This window comes from Nannospalax galili, unplaced genomic scaffold (assembly GCF_000622305.1).
Source record: "Nannospalax galili isolate Female #2095 unplaced genomic scaffold, S.galili_v1.0 scaffold974, whole genome shotgun sequence".
Taxonomy (NCBI): domain Eukaryota; kingdom Metazoa; phylum Chordata; class Mammalia; order Rodentia; family Spalacidae; genus Nannospalax; species Nannospalax galili.
This window is the reverse complement of record NW_008335438.1, coordinates 1,049,806-1,070,190: the sequence shown is the minus strand read 5'-3', so window position 1 is coordinate 1,070,190 and position 20,385 is coordinate 1,049,806. Positions and strand designations below refer to the sequence as shown.

The following is a 20,385-nucleotide window of genomic DNA, read 5'->3' as shown; positions in this document are numbered from 1 at the left end:
GGGGGGGGGGGGGGGAGTATACCCAGGTGACAGGCAGAACCCTTGGAAGGGAAGGAATTCTCCTTTCAGGAATACCTTCAGCCTGTTAGTAGCTAGTCAGAGCCAGGGCCTGGGCCTCAGTCTTCCAGGAGCAGTGTGCATTGGTACCCAAAGCAGTGATCTTTGAATCCTGAGGAAATACTTGCAAACTTAAGATATACCACACCCCCCACCCCAGTTCAGTCTTAACTCCTGTGTTTCCCCAAACCCTTGCTGAGTAGAAGCCTCATTTTCAGACACTGGTCCCTTTCAGCTACCAACAAGGCCTAAGAACATAGTAGGAAAAATGGAGGTTCACTCCTAGACAGGGAACAGCTGCTTGTCCTTGCTCCTGGGATGCTTAGCACAAGATGCGCTCCACTTTCAACCAAGGAACCTGTGAGGAGCCTGTGAGCCAAACCTGAAAGGGAACTTGCTGCTGACCCAACATGGCATCCCATAGTACTCAGCTAGTGATTCATTTGAGTCCTGGGATCTTAGGACAAGAAACTGGCAAGGTCTCTGCCCTACCCCTACTGAGAGGCACACAGAGGTTCCCTATAGCCTTCTTAACTAGGGAAAGCCTGAAGTTGTCTTTTCCCAGAACATGCCAGGAGACAGGAGCGTGGGTGCCTGCTGCCTGCCTGCCTTCAACTCTTCCACCCATCACCCAGATCTGCTTCATTCCAGGTGAGCCAAATACCTTTTTCACCTCTCCTCTTCCATTTGAGCCAACTCATTCCAAACCCTCACTTGCCCTCTTAACTTGATCAGGTCATTGGTTTTCAGATTGAAGAGAGGCAGAGGCAAACAGGAGGGAAAGACCAGCAACCAGGAAGATGCTGGAGGTTTTCCTAAAGCCCCACCATCCTGGTTACTGAGAATCTTATCTGATCACAGATGCTGAACAGCTGGTCCCATATCTGGTTTATGGCCTAGGTTGGCCAGCATTACAGAAGCCATAAATCAGACCCTTTCCCTGTAACGGTCTTTTCAGGAAACTGGGGGTTGGAGGGGATACCCAGTGATATAAGTAGTCATTTTGGACTTCTGCTGGCCAAGCTCAGACTATTTTAATTTCTAAGTATTATTGGTGAAACAGTGTGGCCACTGTGGTACTGGCAACTTGTAGGCATAAGAATTTTCTAGAAGGCAGGAAGGATGGAGAAGGAACAGCCAGTCATTACCAGTAGCTCCTATAACTCTCCCAACCTGGTTTTAACCTCAGTCCTTTCTACCACAGCTGACTGAATCACACAAATTAGATCTGTAACTATGGCAACTGCTTTCCATCCTAGGATGGCCAGTGTGTGGACTGCTTTATATCCATCTCTTTTCCTACCAAGAACAGTGGAGAAATGGAAGAAGCTGAGATCAACTGAGGCTCAGAGAGGGCAGCCCGGCATCTAAAGCATGAGAGCTCCCAGTGTTCCTGGCCTCAGGGGGATCCATGTTAACTCCTTGTGGTTTTATTCCACAAGTACAAATCAGTGAGGTTTATTATTATTTTTTATTAAAATGTTCTCTTTGCGGGGGAGGGGAGCTGTAGGGATGGCTCAGTGGATAAGAGCATTTGCTGATCTTCCAAAGGAACCAAGATCAGTTCTCAGGACCCAAATCAGGCAGCTTACAATCATATGGAACTCCAGCTCTACGGGATCTGATACCCTCTTCCAGCCTCTATGGGAGCCCATACACACTGATCATATAACACACACACGCACATACACATACTCCCAGAAAAATAAAAATAAATCTTTAAAAATTGTTAACTTTTGGGACTGGAGAGATGGCTCAGTGGTTAAGAATACTGGATGCTCTTGCAGAAGACCTGGGTTGGGTTCTTAGCACCCACATGGTAGCTAACAACTGTCCATAACTCTGGTTCCAGGGATGTTGATGCCCTCTTTGACCTCCGTGGGCATTGACACAGGTGTACTTACATGCATGCAGGCAATACACTCATACATACAAAATAAAAATAAATTTAAAAATGTTAACTTTCTTTATTATTGCAATTACATTAAGACATGCACATAAAATTTAAGGTACATAAAGGAAGGGAAAAATCCACAGTTTCCACTCCTTAGAGTATCATTTTTTATGACTGTGGGATATTCAGTTGTGGCTTTACTACGTAGTAGTTTTCCAGATCCCTACTGTTGGATAAGAAGTCTGTGCATAATTTTCTGGTATTAGAAATAAAACTGTAGTGGGCGTGGTGGTGCACGCCTTTAATCCCAGCACCCAGGAGGCAGAGGCAGGTGGGTCTCTGAATTCAAGGCCAGCCTGGTCTATGGAGTGAGTTCCAGGACAGCTGGGGCTACAGGGAGACCCTGTCTCAAAAAGACCAAAACAAAGCCGGGCGTGGCAGTGCATGCCTGTAGTCCCAGCACTTGGGAGGCAGAGGCAGGCAGATCTCTGTGAGTTCAAGGCCAGCCTGGTCTACATAGTGAGTTCCAGGACAGCTGGGGCTACAGGGAGACCCTGCTTCAAAAAGACATTAAAAAAAAGACCAAAACAAAAAAATAAAGAGAACTGTGGGACTGGCTCAGTGCATAAAGTGCTTGTCACACAAGTATGAGCACTGGAGGTCAGATTCCCAAATTCCACATGAAAACCGGGCAGGTATAGAGGCCTCTGGAGATCCTAACACTAGGGAGGTAAAGAAAGGAGATCCCTAGAGCAAGTTGGTTAGCTAGACTAGACAATTGGTGAGCTCTGGGTTCAACTGAGAGACCCTGCTTCAACAAATAGAGAGTAATGTCAACTTTGGGCCTCCACATACATATACACACACATTGCACATGCAACCATCCCCCAAAAGTGCTCATACTCATGCAAACACTCATGCATACATGCACATATACCACATACATGCATACACTAATAAGAAATAATTAGTAATTAAAACTGATCATGTTGATAAACTCTCAAAATTAGAATTTCTGAGTCTGCAAAGCTCCCACCTTTGTTCATAGATACACATTAGAACACTGTAATCCACAGTCCTGAAACTAGCAGTCTATATCTGTTTCTTAAACTCTCACTGACCCTGAACATCATTGAAATTTTCTTCTGGTTTTGGCCATACTGACTTGTGAGCACTTTAGAATACAAAATACTTGTGATTAATATTAATTTATGTGCTAGATCTGAGATATATAGTTTAGTCACATAGTTACCTGGTACTGTGTGCTGAATATTCTCTGGGGAAAGGTTGTCTGAAAATACAAAGAATCAAAGATTATTCAGAGTAGGAATACAGGTTTGAGAGAGGAGACAGACCACATGGCAATATATGGATCCCAGCAGCCTAGGTTCAAGACAGGGTTTGTACAATGGTACACCCATTAATGGATTCCCTTTACTGAATTTCAACTAAATATGAGGTCTTAGGTTAAATATGTAGTCTCATGGCACCTTTACAACAGTACTCAGAGAGGGATGTTATATACTCATTGTAAAATTGAGGAAACCCAGTCATAGGACTAATTGACTTGCCTAAGGCTATATATATCTGGCAAACATCTGGGCCAAAAGAATTGGCAGTATTCTGCTGGAGTTCAGAAGGAGGGAGGCTTTGGACTCAAGACTTGACAAATCAAGACAGGAGAGAAGAACTGAAGCTCAGTGGAAAAGAAGTTATGTTGAGTTTGGTTTGAAGAAGAGTTGCCTCAATGTTCTAGAGAGTTAGAAATTTCCTTGAGTTAGACCTGAGCTAAGGAATCTTTAAGGCTTAAATCTAAAGGAAGAAAAGCAGAGAATAGCAATTGATTGTTCTTTCCTTCCTCTTCAGACTCTCAGGGCTTCTCACATACTAGTACATCTAAGGATAAGTGAGAATGGATTCAATTCAGATTTCCAGGAGCAAATTCTGGTTCAGGAAGTCTGGCAGGGCCCTGGAATCTTTATTTCAAACCATCAGGAGAGACTTATATAGATCAAGCTTTGAGAATCATAGCACATCTACCACACCAAAAAAATCAATCATGAGGTAAGTGTGAAAGATCAGACCCTTTTGCAAAGGAAAAGCCATGGAAGGTGGGACCAAGTTGACTCTTTAGATTAGCATAGATTTGCCTGAGCGATGTCTGGGCCATCTTAGTTGGGGTAGCTGTGGTCTTCTAAGACTGCTGCCCATCTTGTGATGTGCCAGACGCAGATCCTTGACCTGTTATATGTAGATAGAAGCTTAATATCTACCTAGCACTAACAAACCCATGGTCTTCTAAGCCCAGGTGAGGGAAATAAACTATGCCTGGCTGGCAGTAGATCTTTGGGTAATTATCAATTTACTTATTCTAATAATTTTCTGTAAGATGGATTTGGCATATAACCATCATTATTAATATGATAATCATCATCACTATCAACTATTATCATCACGATCAAATCTAATTTTGTGTGTGTGTTGTGTATTTGTAGGGAGTTCACGTATGCGCATGTGGAGGTCAGAGGTTGACATCAGGTGTCTTCCTCAATTGCTCGTTCCTTTTTTTTTTTGAGACAAGGTCTCTCACTGAACCTGGAACTCCCTGATTCAGCTAGACCTGCTGGCCAGCAAACTCCAGAGTTCCTTTTGTGTCTGTCTCTTCCGTGTTGGAATTACAGACACACCACCACGTCCAGTTTCATAAGTGGGTCTGGAGATGGAAGATCAGGTCCTCATGCTGTACAGCAAGCACTTTACTGACTGAGCCATTTCCCTAGCCCCTGAATCTAATATTGATAGAATGGCTCTTTGCATAGGGCTTGTACCAAGGACTATATTTGCAGTGTCTTTTTCAGTCCTCACTGTATCACTTTGGAGAAGACTTGCAGAATTTATCCCCATTTTGTAGATCAGGAGATGAAAGCACAGAGAGGGTAAGTATCAGGTCCTAGGGCATACAACTAACATAGAGTGCAGTCAGAATTCCAGTGCAGTCTATTTGACTAGCTTACTTCACTGGTGGAAAGGGACAGAAGGTCTTGTTTGTGCCTTGCCCAGTAACATGAAGGTTGTCAGTGATATCATTGTATCAATATCTAGGGTCTTGATGACTTTCCACTTCTGCTTATTTTCTGCAAGACTGCTGCTTCTGGATTGTGTCAGAACAGGCTCAGAAAGGGATGGCTTTCGTTAATTAGGGACAATGAATAGAAACCAAGTTATGGTCCCCAGGGATGCTCTACTACCATATAAATTCTGGTGGTCAGGAGGCTGAGATGGTCAGAATATTATAATGATGCCGTGTTAGATGCCATCCATGGCTCCCAGGACACACTCTGAGACTCTAGAATCTGGGCTCTATTGTGGGACTGACAGCCATGCCAGCCACCTATCTCTGGTTTTGATGTTCTTTGCCAATGTGCTGGTGACTTGGCTCGAAGCTGCTAAGCTCACTGTGGGATTCCAGGCCCCCTGGAACATCACTCATCCATTTAGTGTGCAAAGACTAGGAGCAGGTCTCCAGATGGCTGTGGAAAAACTTAACTCAGAACCAACAGGACTTGGGAATTTCAGCTGGGAGTTCATGTATACCAACTCAGTATGCAGTGCCAGGGAGTCCCTTGCAATTTTCATCAACCAGGTCCAGAAAGAACAAATTTCTGCTCTGTTTGGACCAGCATGCCCTGAAGCAGCAGAGGTAAGCATATATATATATAAATTTCTAAAAATGTTGGCTGAGTTTCTGTTGAAAGGAACAGTCTTACAGAAGAAGACACTGATTTCCTTAGTCTCATTTAATTTTTAAATTAAAAAAACTTTACTGTGTATATTCATTGTACATGATACTTTATTATATAAGGATATTTTCAGACAAGTATATATTGTATGTTGAGCATCATTAATTTAAAAAAAATTATGTATTATCTTTATTTTATGTGTATGAGTATATTGCCTGCATGTATTTAAGTACACTCGTGTCATGCAGTGCCCACGGAGGTCAGAAGAGGGTGTCAGATCCCCTGGAAGTGGAGTTACAGATGCTTGTTAGCTGCCTTGTGGGTGCTGAGACTAGAGCCCGGGTCTTCTGCAAGAGCAGCCAGTGCTCTTAACTGCTGAGTCATCTCTCCAGACCACCTCGACAACTTTTTGACAAGGATCATATTGCTATAACAATTGCTATTTAGGTCTTTGGTACCATTCTTTTGAGATCATATAATTAGAATAGTTAATATTCCTTAAAGAAACCATTTCAGAGGGCTGGAGAGATGGTTCAGCAGTTAAGAGCATTAGCTGCTCTTGCAGAGGACCTGGCTTCAATTCCCAGCACCCACATAACAACCAACTATACTTCCAGTTCCAGGACATCTGACACCCTCTTCTGACATCTGCAGGTTGCATACATGATGCACTTACATACATGCAGCCAGTACACTCATACACATACAATAAAAATAATAAAATGTTAAAAAAAGAAACCATTTCAAATAAAAACCCATCGGTTCACATACCCTCTTCCTTCTGACTATTTGACCTTGGTGGTGGTGTGTGTAATTCTACTATTCACAGGTTTGGAAAACTTAAGATGGAAATAAGGGCTTGGTTTAAATATAGCACTATCAATTGTTTAAGGTTTTCCCTTGCTGTGTATGATGAATTATTCAAGGATGATGACAGTAAATTGGAAAAAATAAAGTATGACAGATTGCTTTAAGTAGCAGCAAGCAAATGAGGGAAATGAATACTTCATATTTGTGGTTAATGGGATTAGCTTTCTCATTGCTGATGGGAAGGCTGGACAAGAAAGGACCTTGCAAATCTCAGTCCCCCAGATACTACCAAATTCTCAGTAGTTGCTACTGTAAAATTTCCCATTTGACATCTTTCTGGCTGTCCAAAGCCCACTTATTCTTCAAAGTCAATCCCAAGTGTTGTAGAGGTGATCTTTCCCCCTCTGCTCTCGCCCTATATATCCACAATTCCTCAGCTATAAATAGTCACTAATTTATACAGGTGGGTGTCTATGTATATGTGACTCTGTTCCCTTTCTGTAGTAGGTCAAGAAATGACACACTCCCAAAATAACAGACTAGAAAGTACTATTCTATATGCTTTTTTCCCTCTAGGCATTGTATTTTATTGTTATTTAAGTTAATTTATAAATTTTATTTTGTAATTTTTACTGAGATAAGATCAAAAACCCATATGCATTTGATAACTCCTCCTAAATTAAATATTTTCAAAGTAAAAAAACAGTTCATTACTTCTTTAAACTCATAAATATATGTCTATAAATCTTAAAGAGCTTTTTTTCTTTCTAGAGCTATTTTTATATCTCTCATGTCCTGTCATAGTTCATAGACATCTTTAAGATGAGAGTCTCCAGAATTCTTTGCAAAATGTAGGATCTCAAAAAAAGTGCATAAAAAACAAATCAGAGAAAATTTCAGGAAGAAAGTGAAGGGACAGTTTTCCCTAAGTCTGGGTTCTTGAACCATATTGCTTGAGTTCTAATCCTGCTGCACTTTGCCAGCTACATAATTTACATATCTGTGTCTCCACATTTTCAACTTTAAGATGGGAGAAATAGCATACCTATCCCATAGAAACACCGTGAAAGTTAAAATAAAATACGTAAGATACTAGTAGAGTGCTTAGCATATAGTAATTTCTCAATAAACTTTTGCATTTATTATCCTTGTCTGTTAAGGTTTTGCATCTCAGATGGTATCCAATACATTGTCATTGACATTCCAAAGGAAAGTTCCAGACTGACTCACATATTCACTGAATCTAAGGTCTATGCAGATATTTTACATTGAGGTTTGAGTGTAGCATAAACTCCATTATGGAAAGACACCCTTTTGTTTACTTTCAAGGTTATTGGTTTGCTGGCCTCTGAGTGGAACATCCCCATGTTTGACTTTGTTGGACAAGTGGCAATACTAGACAACTCCTTTTTATATGATACCTATGTGACACTTGTACCACCCAAGCAGGAAATTGGTGATGTGCTTCAGAAAATTCTGCAGTACTTGGGCTGGGAGCACATTGGGCTGTTTGGATGCTACTCTGGAGTGTCCTCCTGGGATGGGGTGGATGAGTTGTGGAGAGTTGTTGAGCGTGAACTTCAGTCCCATTTCACCATTGCTGCCAGTGTGAGATACACCGACAGAAGTCCAGTCACTTTGCAGGGAGACCTCAGAAGCATGTCATCCATTGCCAGGGGTAAGTAGGCAAGTGTCTTCCTTTGCTTAAGTTTGGCAGTTGCTTAGAAAGAACTAAGACATCTTCTATACTTTTCTATGATTAGGAAAAGCAGATGGAGACAAGATACAAAATTAATAATATATAAAAGCAATTTCCTTTTTTATACATAACAGTGATATATACTATATAATACATAATATATATTTCTGTGATTTGGAATCTCAGTTGTTACAGTGTTATGTTGTGCAGAGTAAGTTCTAACAGTAAATTCCAGGTAACCTGGGTCTTAGACTTTATTAATTATTAGTTCAAAGCATGAGCCCTGTACATAGACATACTTTAATTCTAGCTTCTCTGCTTTCTAACTGTATGCTCCTGGGCAAGAAACTTAACCTCTCTGTGCTTTAGACACCATATTTATAAAACAGGGACAATCATTATACCTCGCTCCTAGGAAGGCTGGGACTAAGTACAGCCATATGTGGAAAGAGCTTAGTACTGTGCCTTGATAGGTAGTTGGCCAACGTATGACAGTAATTGCTTTTGGGTTGCTGCTTTGAAGGCCTGGAATAGTCACTGATTCCTTTGTGTTCTTCAAAAGAACTGTTTTTCATGGCCTTGGGACATTGGGATTTGCCAAATCCCTTTCCCAGAGTGGCATCCATGGCCACCCTTCACCCAGCACTCCCAGGAGCTTCCTCTTACCCTTATAGACTCAGCCCAGAGTCTACCTCCTCAGGGAAGTCTTCCTTGAATACTCCCTCCCCACACTGGGATCATCCTTTCCTCCCTCACTGGTGAAAGTATTCAATGATCCCTTTAGTCATTCCTTTTGTGCACTGACTGTCTGGGATGCCAAGAAATGTCCTCCACAAGTTGTGTGTTTCCACTTGGTGGCACTATTTTAGAAGGTCCTGAAATCTTTAGGAAATGGGGCCTAACTTCAGAAAATAGGCTACTGGGAGTGTGCTTTTGAAGGTTATGCTTGGTTCCAAGTCCCCTCTTTACTCTGCTTCCTGTCTGTCATGAAGTGATCAGCCTCTTCTTCCATGTGCCTTAATGTTCTGCCTTACCATGAGCCCAAGAACATGGGGCCAAGTAACCACAGACTGAACTCTCTGAAAGTGTGAGCCCAAGTAAATATTCCCTCCCTTCAGTGTTCTCTCAAACATCTGTGTCAGAGTGATGAAAACAATGACTAACATACTCCCTGAGGACAGGAGTCTTTCTGTCTTGTCCGCAGCTGTTTCCTATGTGGAACACAGTGCCTGGCACATACTTGAAACTCATAAAAGCAGGTTATAATGTACTTGATTTAAAAACTAAACTATGATTTCATTTGTGTGACCTCAAAATGAGTGATCATTCGATTGAATGGGAGAAAAGGATCATGGCTACTTCTCCCCACCCCAACTCAGAAGCTCTGAGTGTCCATGACTCTTAAGTCCTGTTTGACCTCTTCCTAACTGCTGTGTAGCTGAGGAGCTAGATTGTTCTGATTTGGGGGGTCAGTTAAACAAACAAAACTAAGGTATAGGAATGATCTCAAACTTTAGACTTTATATCGTGGTGGTTGAAGACTATATCAAAGACTAGTTTCTGAAGGGCAAAGGCTGCAGTTTGTATGTTAGAGACTTTAAGAAATATACTAGCCTATAGTAGTTTAGATATTCCTATTTCCTGAAGTATGCCCAAGGAAATGAAGTTTGTGTCTTGTTTGGAGTTGGTTTAGGTTAGACTTAAAAAAGAATGTGTGTATGTATATGTGTGCATGTGTACAGGTGTATATCACATACACACACAAGCATGAACAACTGACTGTTTTCCCTTCTTACAGTTATCATCTTAATCTGCAACTCAGAGGATGCAAAAACTGTTCTGCTGGCTGCAGAGAGCCTGGGGCTCAACACTGGGGAATTTGTTTTCATTCTCTTGCAGCAGCTGGAGGTAGGTGTTACTCACCAGCAGTGGCTCTGTAGTAAGAGGGAATGGGAACAAGTACTTGCTATATATCAGGATGTTTGTGGGAAGTGCTCACTACAGCCCTAGGGGGTGGGCACTCTAGAAGGTTCACCTTAAAACCAGGACTGAGGGCTGGGGAGATGGCTCAATAAAGTGCTTCTTGGGTGAAGCTTGAGCCCCAGAACCCACTTTTTAAAAGTACATGGTGCATGGTTCTAATCCCAGTGCTGGGGAGGTAGAGACTGACCCCCTAGGGTTTGCTAGCCAGCCATTCTAGCCTATTTGGTGAGCCAATGAGAGACCCTGTCTTAAAAAAAGAAGAAAAGGTGGGTGGTACCTGAAAAATAACCTTCAAGGTTAACCTCTGGTCTCCATAGGTACATGCACACATGTGCATATACAAGTGCACTCACATGAAGACACACACACACACACACACACACACACACACAGACCAGGACTAAGCTGAAAGCACTTGCTCACGTTTCCTCAGGATGGTTGGTGAGGTGTAGGCCAGGACTTAAATGAGATTAGCTGATCCCAGTCTAGCCTCAACCTTCCAGATGAGCAGATAACAGCTAAAGAACTATCATTTCTGCCCAGTATCTGAGGCCTTTTTGAAAGACTCTCAAATGCAAGTGACTCTCGCTCTGTCTCTTCCATAGCCATCTTCCTGTGGCCTTGTTGAAACCTGACAAAGGCCTGGAGAGACCAACACACTGGCCCAGGGAGAAAGGCCTGGAGAGACCAACACACTGGCCCAGGGAGAAAGGCCTGGAGAGACCAACACACTGGCCCAGGGAGCCAATTCTTAGGTGGTTTGGTTCTTTGACAGTGATGGAAATGGCTGAGGTGCCACATACTGTCCACAAGTATACTCAGTTACACATTTTGCACACACTGCCACACTTGGTATTCCCAGTAGCTCTACAAGGCAAGTATTCCAATAGCCTAGGAAGATAGATAAGATTAGTTATCCAACTTCTAAAACCAAGACTTAGGTAAGTGAAGTACTTCACCTAAGATGTCTGCACTCCCAGCTTGCCTAGCTGGCATTCCAGACTCATTGTTTGCTCTTCACACCCCACAGCCCTGCCCTCATGGAGTACATATGAAATGCCAGGCCCCACCACGAATGCTTGATACCTTAAAATTCATTTCAGCTCACAACTACCCTATGGGAAAAGTACTATTTTTAGTATCTTTTATGTAAGAAGCAACTGAGACCCAGAGAGGTGAAATAATTTAGCCAAGGCTATACAGCTAATATGAGAGGCCAGGGCTGGCCTCAGTGTCTGTACCTATTATACTGGAGGTATCTAAAAGGACTATTTGCCTTTCACCCTGTGCCCATCTTTGTATCTTTCTGGTGGGTTTAGCTTTCTAAAATGAGCTTTTTTTAAAAAAAAATCATTATAAGGAATTTTTCTCTCTCTCTCTCTCTCTCTCTCTCTCTCTCTCTCTCTCTCTCTCGGTCAGGAAGTACTTTGAACAGCCAAAAAGTATCTCTGATTTCTTTGGGTAGCAGCTGCGGTTCCACCTTTCCCCAACTTCCCAGAGCACCTTCCTACCTTCATTTTTGATCGTCACTACCGTTTTCTTTACTGTCCCCTCATCTCAGTCTGCAGGGAGATGATGAGAGCAGAGAGAGGGCCAGGCCTTGCGGTCTGCAGAGAATCCCTTCCAACTCTTCTGTTGCTTCTTTCTAAAACCTTGAGGGTCAGTTCCAATTGGCTTGTAGTACAGAAAGAATATAGAACTAAAAATATACTATACAGTGCCCAATCATTGAATCCATCCTGCTTTAGAAAAGAATGCATATTCTTTTATTTTATAAAACTATTCTTGGTATAGGTTTGCGATGAAAAAAATCAGACTTCAAAATAGTGGTATAGTGTCACAACAGTTAAATACAACACATATACCTTATCTGAACACACACACCCCCTCTATATATGCTTATACTATCTGGATGTCTCTCAGTGGGACAGGAAGGAGAAACAGGGAATTTGGGAGATGTACACTTGGTGGGAACGCACTCTTTAGAGTAGTAATAATATGGGTAATAAGGGTGATGATAAAACACTGAGGCACAGCAGAGTGGAGAGCAGACAATCGTCAGTGTCTTCAGCTTGCCAGTCTTTGCTGCTGGATAATTTTTCTGCATCTTAGCTCTGGATGCCCTGGGAAGTTCTTATTTTTTAATTTATTCTTTGCTTTCCTTCCCACTGCTCACGTGTTACCTGGAAAACATGGGCCTGGCATCGTAGGCCTTCTGGAATTATTGTATTTCTAAGAATTCATTAGCATACCCCTACTTAAAGCTCAACACTCTCTTGAGTGCTATTAAACTGCATAGGTCATTTCCTACAGAATGGTGACATTAATTTCGTTACTTTTTAGGACACTTTTTGGAAGGAGATATTGACACATCAAAGGGGAGCATGCTTCCCAAAAGTCTATGAGTCAGTTTTTCTCATTGCCCTCAGCTACTATGGAGAAGGCACTGGAGAGGATGGCTTCTGGAAGCAAGTCTACCAAAGGCTGAGGGGGCCACCCTTCCACAGCAAGATCTCCTCAGAGGAGCAGGTCTGATGGTTTCTGAACAGATTTTGCATTTCTCTTTCTTATTTCCCATTTCCTCTACTTCTTCCACAATCTCTCTCTCTCTCTCTCTCTCTCTCTCTCTCTCTCTCTCAATTTTTTTCAGCAGCCCCAAATAAGGAATGGATTGATATTCTTGGGAAATCTAGCCTGATGACCACAGAGGGGTCAAAGGTTATAGGCTGAAAAGCCACTGGCCTTGGGGATCAGCAGCCTGGGCTTCCAGCATATCTGCTATTTACTAACTGTGGAGTCTTGGAATAAATTGCCCAATTTTACAGCTGGGTTTCTTCATACATGAAATGCAGCTATTAATAGCACCTTCTAGGCTGTGGCCTGCATGTCTGATAATACACTGTTGAATAGCAGAGCAGATGCCAATGGGTACTCTGACCACCAGGGGGATTGGTAGGACTGAGAGCCAGGATAGAGAAGTCAGAGATGTGGAGTTGGCAGAATTAGGGCAGGCAGAGGGGCTTGGTCAGGGCAATCAGGAGAGTGCGTTTTAGCCAGTGGGAATCTGAGCGTGTGCAGACGAGGAACAAAATGGAGAACTTTTTATAGATAATATTGACAGGAGAGCAGAGCTCTAAAGTGACAACTAGCCACCACTGATGATAGGGGCTTGATTAGGAATGAGGGGACTGATTGTGAATTCTAACTCAGACTGAGAGGATGGATACATGTAGAGACTTGTTTCAGCTGGTCTCTATAAGGGAAGGCACCTGGCACTGAGTAGGCACTTATACTGCATTGATTGAACCAGCTGGTACTGAAGATCTACTATGGACCACATGATCCTACAGGACCTACTATGGTCCTGTAATAGGTATTTACCTATTCTGCCTCATGGAATTACCTAATGCTTACCTAATGAGTAGATTTATCCCCATGTTATAAATGAGTGACCTGAGATTCAGAGGTTACAGAACTTGCCTTGACTCTTACAGTCAGAAAATATCAGGGCATCCTGGCTTCTGAATTTTTCTCCTGAGCCATACCCCCTCCCAAAGATGGCCTCTTTCTAGATGGCTCCAGAATTGTTCTTGATTTTAGTGATCATGTGCTCTAACTGGAAACCTGGGGCGTGTTAGGCTTGATATGATAGGCACAGGCATGAGGTGGCTATACCTCTCCTCTGGGTTGGGCTGGTTCTGTGCTCAGAAGATAGAGATTTCTGCTGACTGGGTGATGGAAGTTGGGAGTACACACATTGTGTTTTCTTCTGTTGCTGAAGGTGAGCCCTTACTCTGCATATCTCCATGATGCCCTCCTGCTCTATGCCCAGACTGTGGAGGAGATGATAAAGGCCAGGAAAGACTTCAGGGATGGACGGCAGCTGGTTAGCACCCTGAGAACCAATCAGACTAGACTGCAGGGTAAGGTGGTTTCCAAGCTCAGACCTGCTGGCTGCATCCCTGCAGGGTTGGAGATGCTGGGCTTGCATGTCCAGACCTCCTTCAGGACCTGCCTCACCCTGCTACAGAATATTGACGATTTCATGGAGATTCCAGTCTTCCATAGCATGGGTGAGGTTAAAGCTTCTCAGCTGCTCAGAGGCTGCCCAGACTGGGGGCGGAGGCCTTTGGGCATCTTGTATTCTTTCTTCTGGACAGTCTTTCCCACAGCTGCTTCTGGGTACATATATCAAGACAAAACCCAAGAAGATGAGATCTCCCTCTAGTCCACATGTGACTAGGAACACAGTGTGATATCCTGGGAAGAAAGGGGCACAAGGCCCAGTAGTCTATGTTCCAACTCTGTTTCCCCTGGCTCTGGAAGAGCAGATTTGGGGCTCCTGTGTCTCCAAGCTACATTTGTTAGGAGCAGGTGCCTCCTTTGCTGGGACTAGATATATGATAAGTCACTAAGATCACAGAGCTGGACACATAATATGCATTTCACAAATGGCAATATTGTGTCCTGTCCACAATGGGGCCAAATGAGCAAACTAGAACATGGATTCTGGTTTGAAGTGTGGAAGAGTTGTTTCCTCTTTTGAAGTTTTCTTGGTGAATAGAGTTTAGCACATCCTGAGCATGGGCAGAGAATGGACTGGCTGGAACTGAGTGCCTGCCCAAAACTTCAGTACACACCAAAGTTAGAAGGAAGAACTTAGCCTGAGAACAAACCTTGAAAACCTGTGCCCGGGGATACTTAGAGGGAAGTAGCCAGGATGGCGGGAACTGGAGGAGGTTGGGTGGGCTGCCATTTCCAGCCACAGTTGCTGCTCTCTCCTCCTTACCTGGTGCAATCTCTTCCCAGGAATCACTGGCCCTGTGTTTCTGGACTCCCAGGGTGAAAGGCACATGGATTACTCAGTCTATACCCTACAGAAATCTGGAAACCGGTCCCTCTTTCTTCCTTTTCTTCATTACCACAGTTTTAAGAAAATAATCAGGTATTACCAGCTACTTCTGCAAGTTAATTTCATGCTTTAAGAGCCTGGGCAGGGAGAGGGGACCAGGAGGGGTGGGATCTAATTCCAGAATATTCCACTAAATAGTCTGGTCACCTAGGCACATCCAACTTGTTGCCTGTGAGCTGCATGCACCCCAGGATAGCTATGAGTGCAACCCAACACAAAATCATAAGCACACTTAAAGCATAAGGGTGCCTTTTACAACACACACACACACACACACACACACACACACACACACACACACAACTCAATCATGCAGTTCTCAAGTATCACCTTTGTAGATGACACCATTATATTGCAATACCAAGCACTGGACTCGCCTGGTAGTGCTTTCTGAACCCTCAAAGAGGAACTTTGAGACTTTAAGGTAGTTTTGTCTCATATTATGAGTGGGTGTGGCTCATTTTCAGGATCCCAGGAGAGAACACAAGGACACAGCACCCCCTAACTGAACCCCTAGAAGGGCTTGGCCTCTTCTGTGCCCCACAGGATCCCCATTGGCCAATGGTGTTCAGGAAAAGCCCCGAGCCCAGAAGTGGTGGAGCACAGCGCCCCCTACAGGCCTGCGTCCACATTCAGCAAAACTGCTCACAGATAAAGATCGACTTCCAGAGACACGTACAGACATCAGAACCCTGTGCTGTCCTGGGCTCCCAATACCCAGGTTTCCCTGTGAAAATATCTAGTTTTGTTTTCTCAGCTGCAAATCAATGATAATACAAAAGACAACCAAACACAATTCAAGTTTTACCTGCCCCCACATCTTCCAACTTCAATCCAGATCCCCCTCCTTGTTCTTTAGGAAAATTAATGTTACCAAGTAGGCCAGCACAGGAAACAAAGTTTCTGTAATAAACCAGGTCCTCAGCACCACAGGAAAGGGTGTATTCCATGCAGGGACAATGTGTTTGTAAGATATCAAGGTATTTGCTATGCTATAAGATCTGTGTATATCAAGTCAGGTGTGGTGGCACGCGCTTTTAATCCCAGCTCTCAGGAGGCAGAGGCAGGCAGATCTCTGTGAGACTGAGGCCAGCCTGGTCTACATAGCAAGTTCCAGGTCAGCTACAGGGAGACCCAGCTATAGGAGGCCTAGCATCCCTGGGGCTACCAGAGACCTTGTCAACAAAAAATTGTATCAAATATGGGTGAAAACTGCAGCAACATTGCAAAATTTCCAAATGATCCTTTTAAATCAAAAGAAACATGTAAATTATGACTCTAGAAACTCTTCCACCTAACAATGAGATGTTATCTTTCATGAATTAAATTACTGGAAGCTGGGTTTGAAGAGCCTAAGAGAGGGAGAAACACCGAACAGGTCACCAGAGGGTCGAATTAAGAGACTAAGGCCTTGTTGTTTTATTTTGTTAACATTTTACTTATTTATTATGTGTGTGTGTGTGTGGGCATGCACATGCCATGGTGTGCATATGTATGTCAGAGAACAACTTCAGGGAGTTAGGTCTCTCTTTCTATCATGTGGATTCTGGGGATTCAATTCAGGTCATCAGGCTTCATGGCAAGTGCCTTTACCCACTGGGCCATCTCCCCAGCCTCTGATTCTTTTTTTTTTTTTTAAAATAATATGTTTCTGTTGCCCTTGTACAAGAAGCAGCGACAAGTCGAATAAATGGACTGAACACTGACCTTTATCTCTTCTGCTTTTAAAGACCTCTGAGGAATGTCTCCAGTATTGCTTGGCCCCATGGCTCCCTTCCTGAAGACAGACCTGGTTGTGGATTTCCTAATGAGCTCTGTAAAACTGAGCCTCCTCCTGTATCAGGTAAACGTGACTGCTTGGAGGAGGTATCAGGGACCGGTTTCTCAGCAGCAGTATAGTCTGAGCAAGAAAACCTTTGTGTGTGGGGCTATCCTGTGCTTTGCCGGATGTTGTGTGACATCCTTAGCTGCTGCTACTCTGTTGATGCCAGTAGCATCTAGTTGTAGCAGTAAAGAGTGTTTCCAGACATTGCAAATATCCCCTAGGGGGCACCATTGCCCACCTTTCCTATTGAAAACCATTAGCCTGGTTCCTGAGATTTGAGATTTAGTAACTTCTAGGAGAGCAGAAATAGTCTGGGCAAGGGAGTTTGGCCCAGCCTGGACCTGGGTTTAGATGGATCATGCCTGGAGAACAGTACTACAGAGAGTGCAAAGTAAGTGTTCAGCTAAAGTAGAAGTGTTGTTAGAAGTCATTGCTCTTTTCCTACCATGGAAGTTTCTATATGGAAGGGGTGAATGCAGCTGCCATAGAAGCTTGGGGCAGGGGGTGATGGGGTGCTAGCAAGAGAAGGATCCCAGAAGGGACAGGTCTGAATGTCCTCAGTGTGTCCTAACCTGGACCACACCTGGGCAGCGTTTGAGACATCTGATTGGCAGGGCCAGGCTGGGCCAAGGTTATGCTCTCTTCTGCTTGTAGGCAGTTATAGGCAGGCCTGAGTAATGACTGTCTCTACTTCCAGGTTTGGCTGCTGTGGTTCTTATGATGATGCTCCTGATTCTTGTCTTGGGAGCTGCCATCATAGGTCTGGTTTTAAAGGTGCAGAGAGGAAAATTGCAACGCCATAACAAAGACACCTGGTGGCAGATCAGTTATGACAGTATCACCATTCTGCCCCCAAACAAGGTAAGGCCACATATGACCCAAGTGTCCACTTCCCTGGCAACTTGTGGAAAGGATGTTGCCTAGTTTTTGAGAGTGCTGACTCAGTGATAAAGTAAGAATTCAACAAAGTGCCTCAATACCCCAGTTTGAGTTCTGTGCCTCCTACGTACTGGATAAATTCCTCTGAAACTACCATTTCACTGCTCCGAGCCTCAGTTATTAACTAGAAATGATTGATAGTCTCTAAACTCCCTTCAACTCTACTGTGGATTGTTCAAATATTAAGCCATTCCCAGGGAGCCTTTGATTATGTTCAAAACCATATTAACTCCTTTAACTATTGATAGCACAAAATGGTTCATTTCCATAGCAAACACTTAAGGACGGATCTACTGTATCCCAGGCACAATGCAATGCTTGGGAACATCCCAGAGGAAGGCAAGTACTCAGTGAGGTGTCTCCATGGTGAGATGATGCCCTGCAATAGAGAAACAAATGTTCTCAGCACCTAGAAGGCTTCTAAGAAGAGGCAACATTAGCAAGAGTGAATTGCTAGCAGTGACAAAAGTCACACAGAACATGTCAGGACATGGTGTGGAGTGCTGAAGGTTGGGAAGCATGGTTGGTATCATGCCTGGGAGGGTTCAGTGTCCTAATTGGCTTCATTAGTCACTCACTGCCAAATGTCCCCAGGGATTTGAGCCTCCTTTTCCCCTTTCCCTCATAGAGCTGTGTTCTGATTTGCCTGGTTTGTACATTAAGGGGTCCATTAAATTTCACATTGAGAAATAAGGCTCCTGTGCTCTGAAGATGTTTTCTAGGTGTTGGGAGGTGCTAGGGATAGTAAATATAGAGGTAACCCAAATTCAATTTGGGTTAAAGGGGCAAAGACTCTGTCCCCACCTCTAGTTAAGCATCACAGCCAGAACTTGGATTTAGGCAGTCTGACCTCAGAGCCTGGACCATCCATGGTGGTGTAGAGGCCAAGCATGTGGCAAGTAGCAGGTAAACACACTTTGGATCAGGAAGATCAGGGTTCAAGGCCTGACTTTCTCAAGTATTGACATGTGACCTTGTAATTAGTCTTCCTTATCTATAACATACACCAAGAACCATTTGTACTCGGTAACGCTACTGAGTGCAAGTGAATTGTGTCTTGTTTTACAGCCATCCCAGCAAGGCACACCTACGTCAAGAGGCAACATGTCAACTGGACCAATTTCTGCAGATTGCAGCTCCTTAGTCAAGAGTCAGCAGGGTGAAGAGCCTTTTTATGCCCCCGTAGGGCTTTACCAGGTATTCCTGTGCCCAAATGGCTACATGCAGATGTTAATGTCGATCTCTGTCCCATGCTCCACGTAAATTCAGTCAGGCAGGGCATTCTAAACACAAGGAAAATCCATGTGTCTCTAGACTGATGCTTTTCTAATTTTGAGAACTGAAACACTATAAAAGAGCCAAGAAAGTATGTACAGATATTTAATATCACGTGAAATCTTAAGAGAAATGTTTTAAAAATGAAGATTCTGTCTCAGTAGGTCTGGAGTGGAGCCTGAGACTCTGTATTTCCAATGAGCTTCAGGGCGATTCCTATGTTGGCTCCTTAATCAGACTTAGAACTTTCTAGTAGAACTTTCTGTGATGATGACAATATTCCCAAACAATGTTAATCACTATGCACTAGCCTCAGTGACTATTCAGGTCATTAGTGTTCCTGGGAAACTGAACGTTAAATTTAATTAATTTAAATTTAAATTTAAATAGTTAGGGCCCTGCAGAGATGACTCAGGTAAGTACTTGCTGTGCAAACATGAGGCCCTGAGTTCCAATCCTCAGCATCCAAGTAAAACAAACAAACTCGGGATGGCAGCAGGTGCCTGTAATCCCAGTGCTGGAGAGGTAGAGACAGATCCCTGGGGCTCACTGGCCAGCCAGGTGAGCCAAATTAATGAGCTGCAAGGTTAGTAAGACACCTGTCTTAAAAATTAAGGTGGAGGGCAATTAGTGAAGATACCCCAAATTACCTCTGTCCTCTTCATGCACACACACACACACACACACAGAGGAACATGTGCACACATATAATTTAAATGCCCCACGTGGTTAATGGCAGCTATAATGGGTATCACAGTCCTAGAGTGTGGATTGCCTCATCCCTGGCACTTTAATGACTCTATTGCGGGTAGGGCTACTTCTGCAGTGTAAACACTGGCAGCTGCCGAAACTCGGATATCTCTGCCACCTGTCCTTTCTCGCCCTCTTCTGCACACCCCAGACTCTGTAGTAGCCTGTGCTCAGTAATCTGTTAGAAATTCAGGTCTCTTAGGGGAAAGTTAAATAGAGAAAGCAATCCCCATGTATTTGTTCTTTAAATGGGAGTCCTGGAAAGTGAAGGCAGAAAGGGCAAAGCAAGGAAGCACTGACCATTGCTCTGGGATGTGTTTCATCTTCTGGCCACTCTGCTTGAACCCTTTCAGCAGAGTGAAAGGGTTATCTTATCCTTCAGGGCTCAGCATCCCTTTTTCCAAGAATCCTTTCCTCAATCCTGCCGGCATCTGTTCCTCCATGGAAACCCCATTCCAAATCCTTCACAGTTTCTTCCATGCTGAAAGTAGGAGGTCTGGG

The 20,385-nt window shown here is 43.6% G+C and overlaps 1 protein-coding gene across 1 annotated transcript in view; it reads left to right on the top strand.

The window, feature by feature from the left end:
• Positions 1-5,270: 5,270 nt before the first annotated feature.
• Positions 5,271-20,385, top strand: part of LOC103731771 (guanylate cyclase 2G-like) — a 47,244-nt gene continuing 32,129 nt past the window's right edge. Inside the window, exons 1-9 of the mRNA XM_008830240.2 lie at positions 5,271-5,651; positions 7,831-8,179; positions 9,999-10,108; positions 12,527-12,712; positions 13,965-14,106; positions 14,993-15,128; positions 16,826-16,950; positions 17,618-17,781; positions 18,928-19,056. Of these exons, the coding sequence (XP_008828462.1) occupies positions 5,271-5,651; positions 7,831-8,179; positions 9,999-10,108; positions 12,527-12,712; positions 13,965-14,106; positions 14,993-15,128; positions 16,826-16,950; positions 17,618-17,781; positions 18,928-19,056 (1,722 nt within the window). The remainder of the gene's footprint in view (positions 5,652-7,830; positions 8,180-9,998; positions 10,109-12,526; positions 12,713-13,964; positions 14,107-14,992; positions 15,129-16,825; positions 16,951-17,617; positions 17,782-18,927; positions 19,057-20,385) is intronic.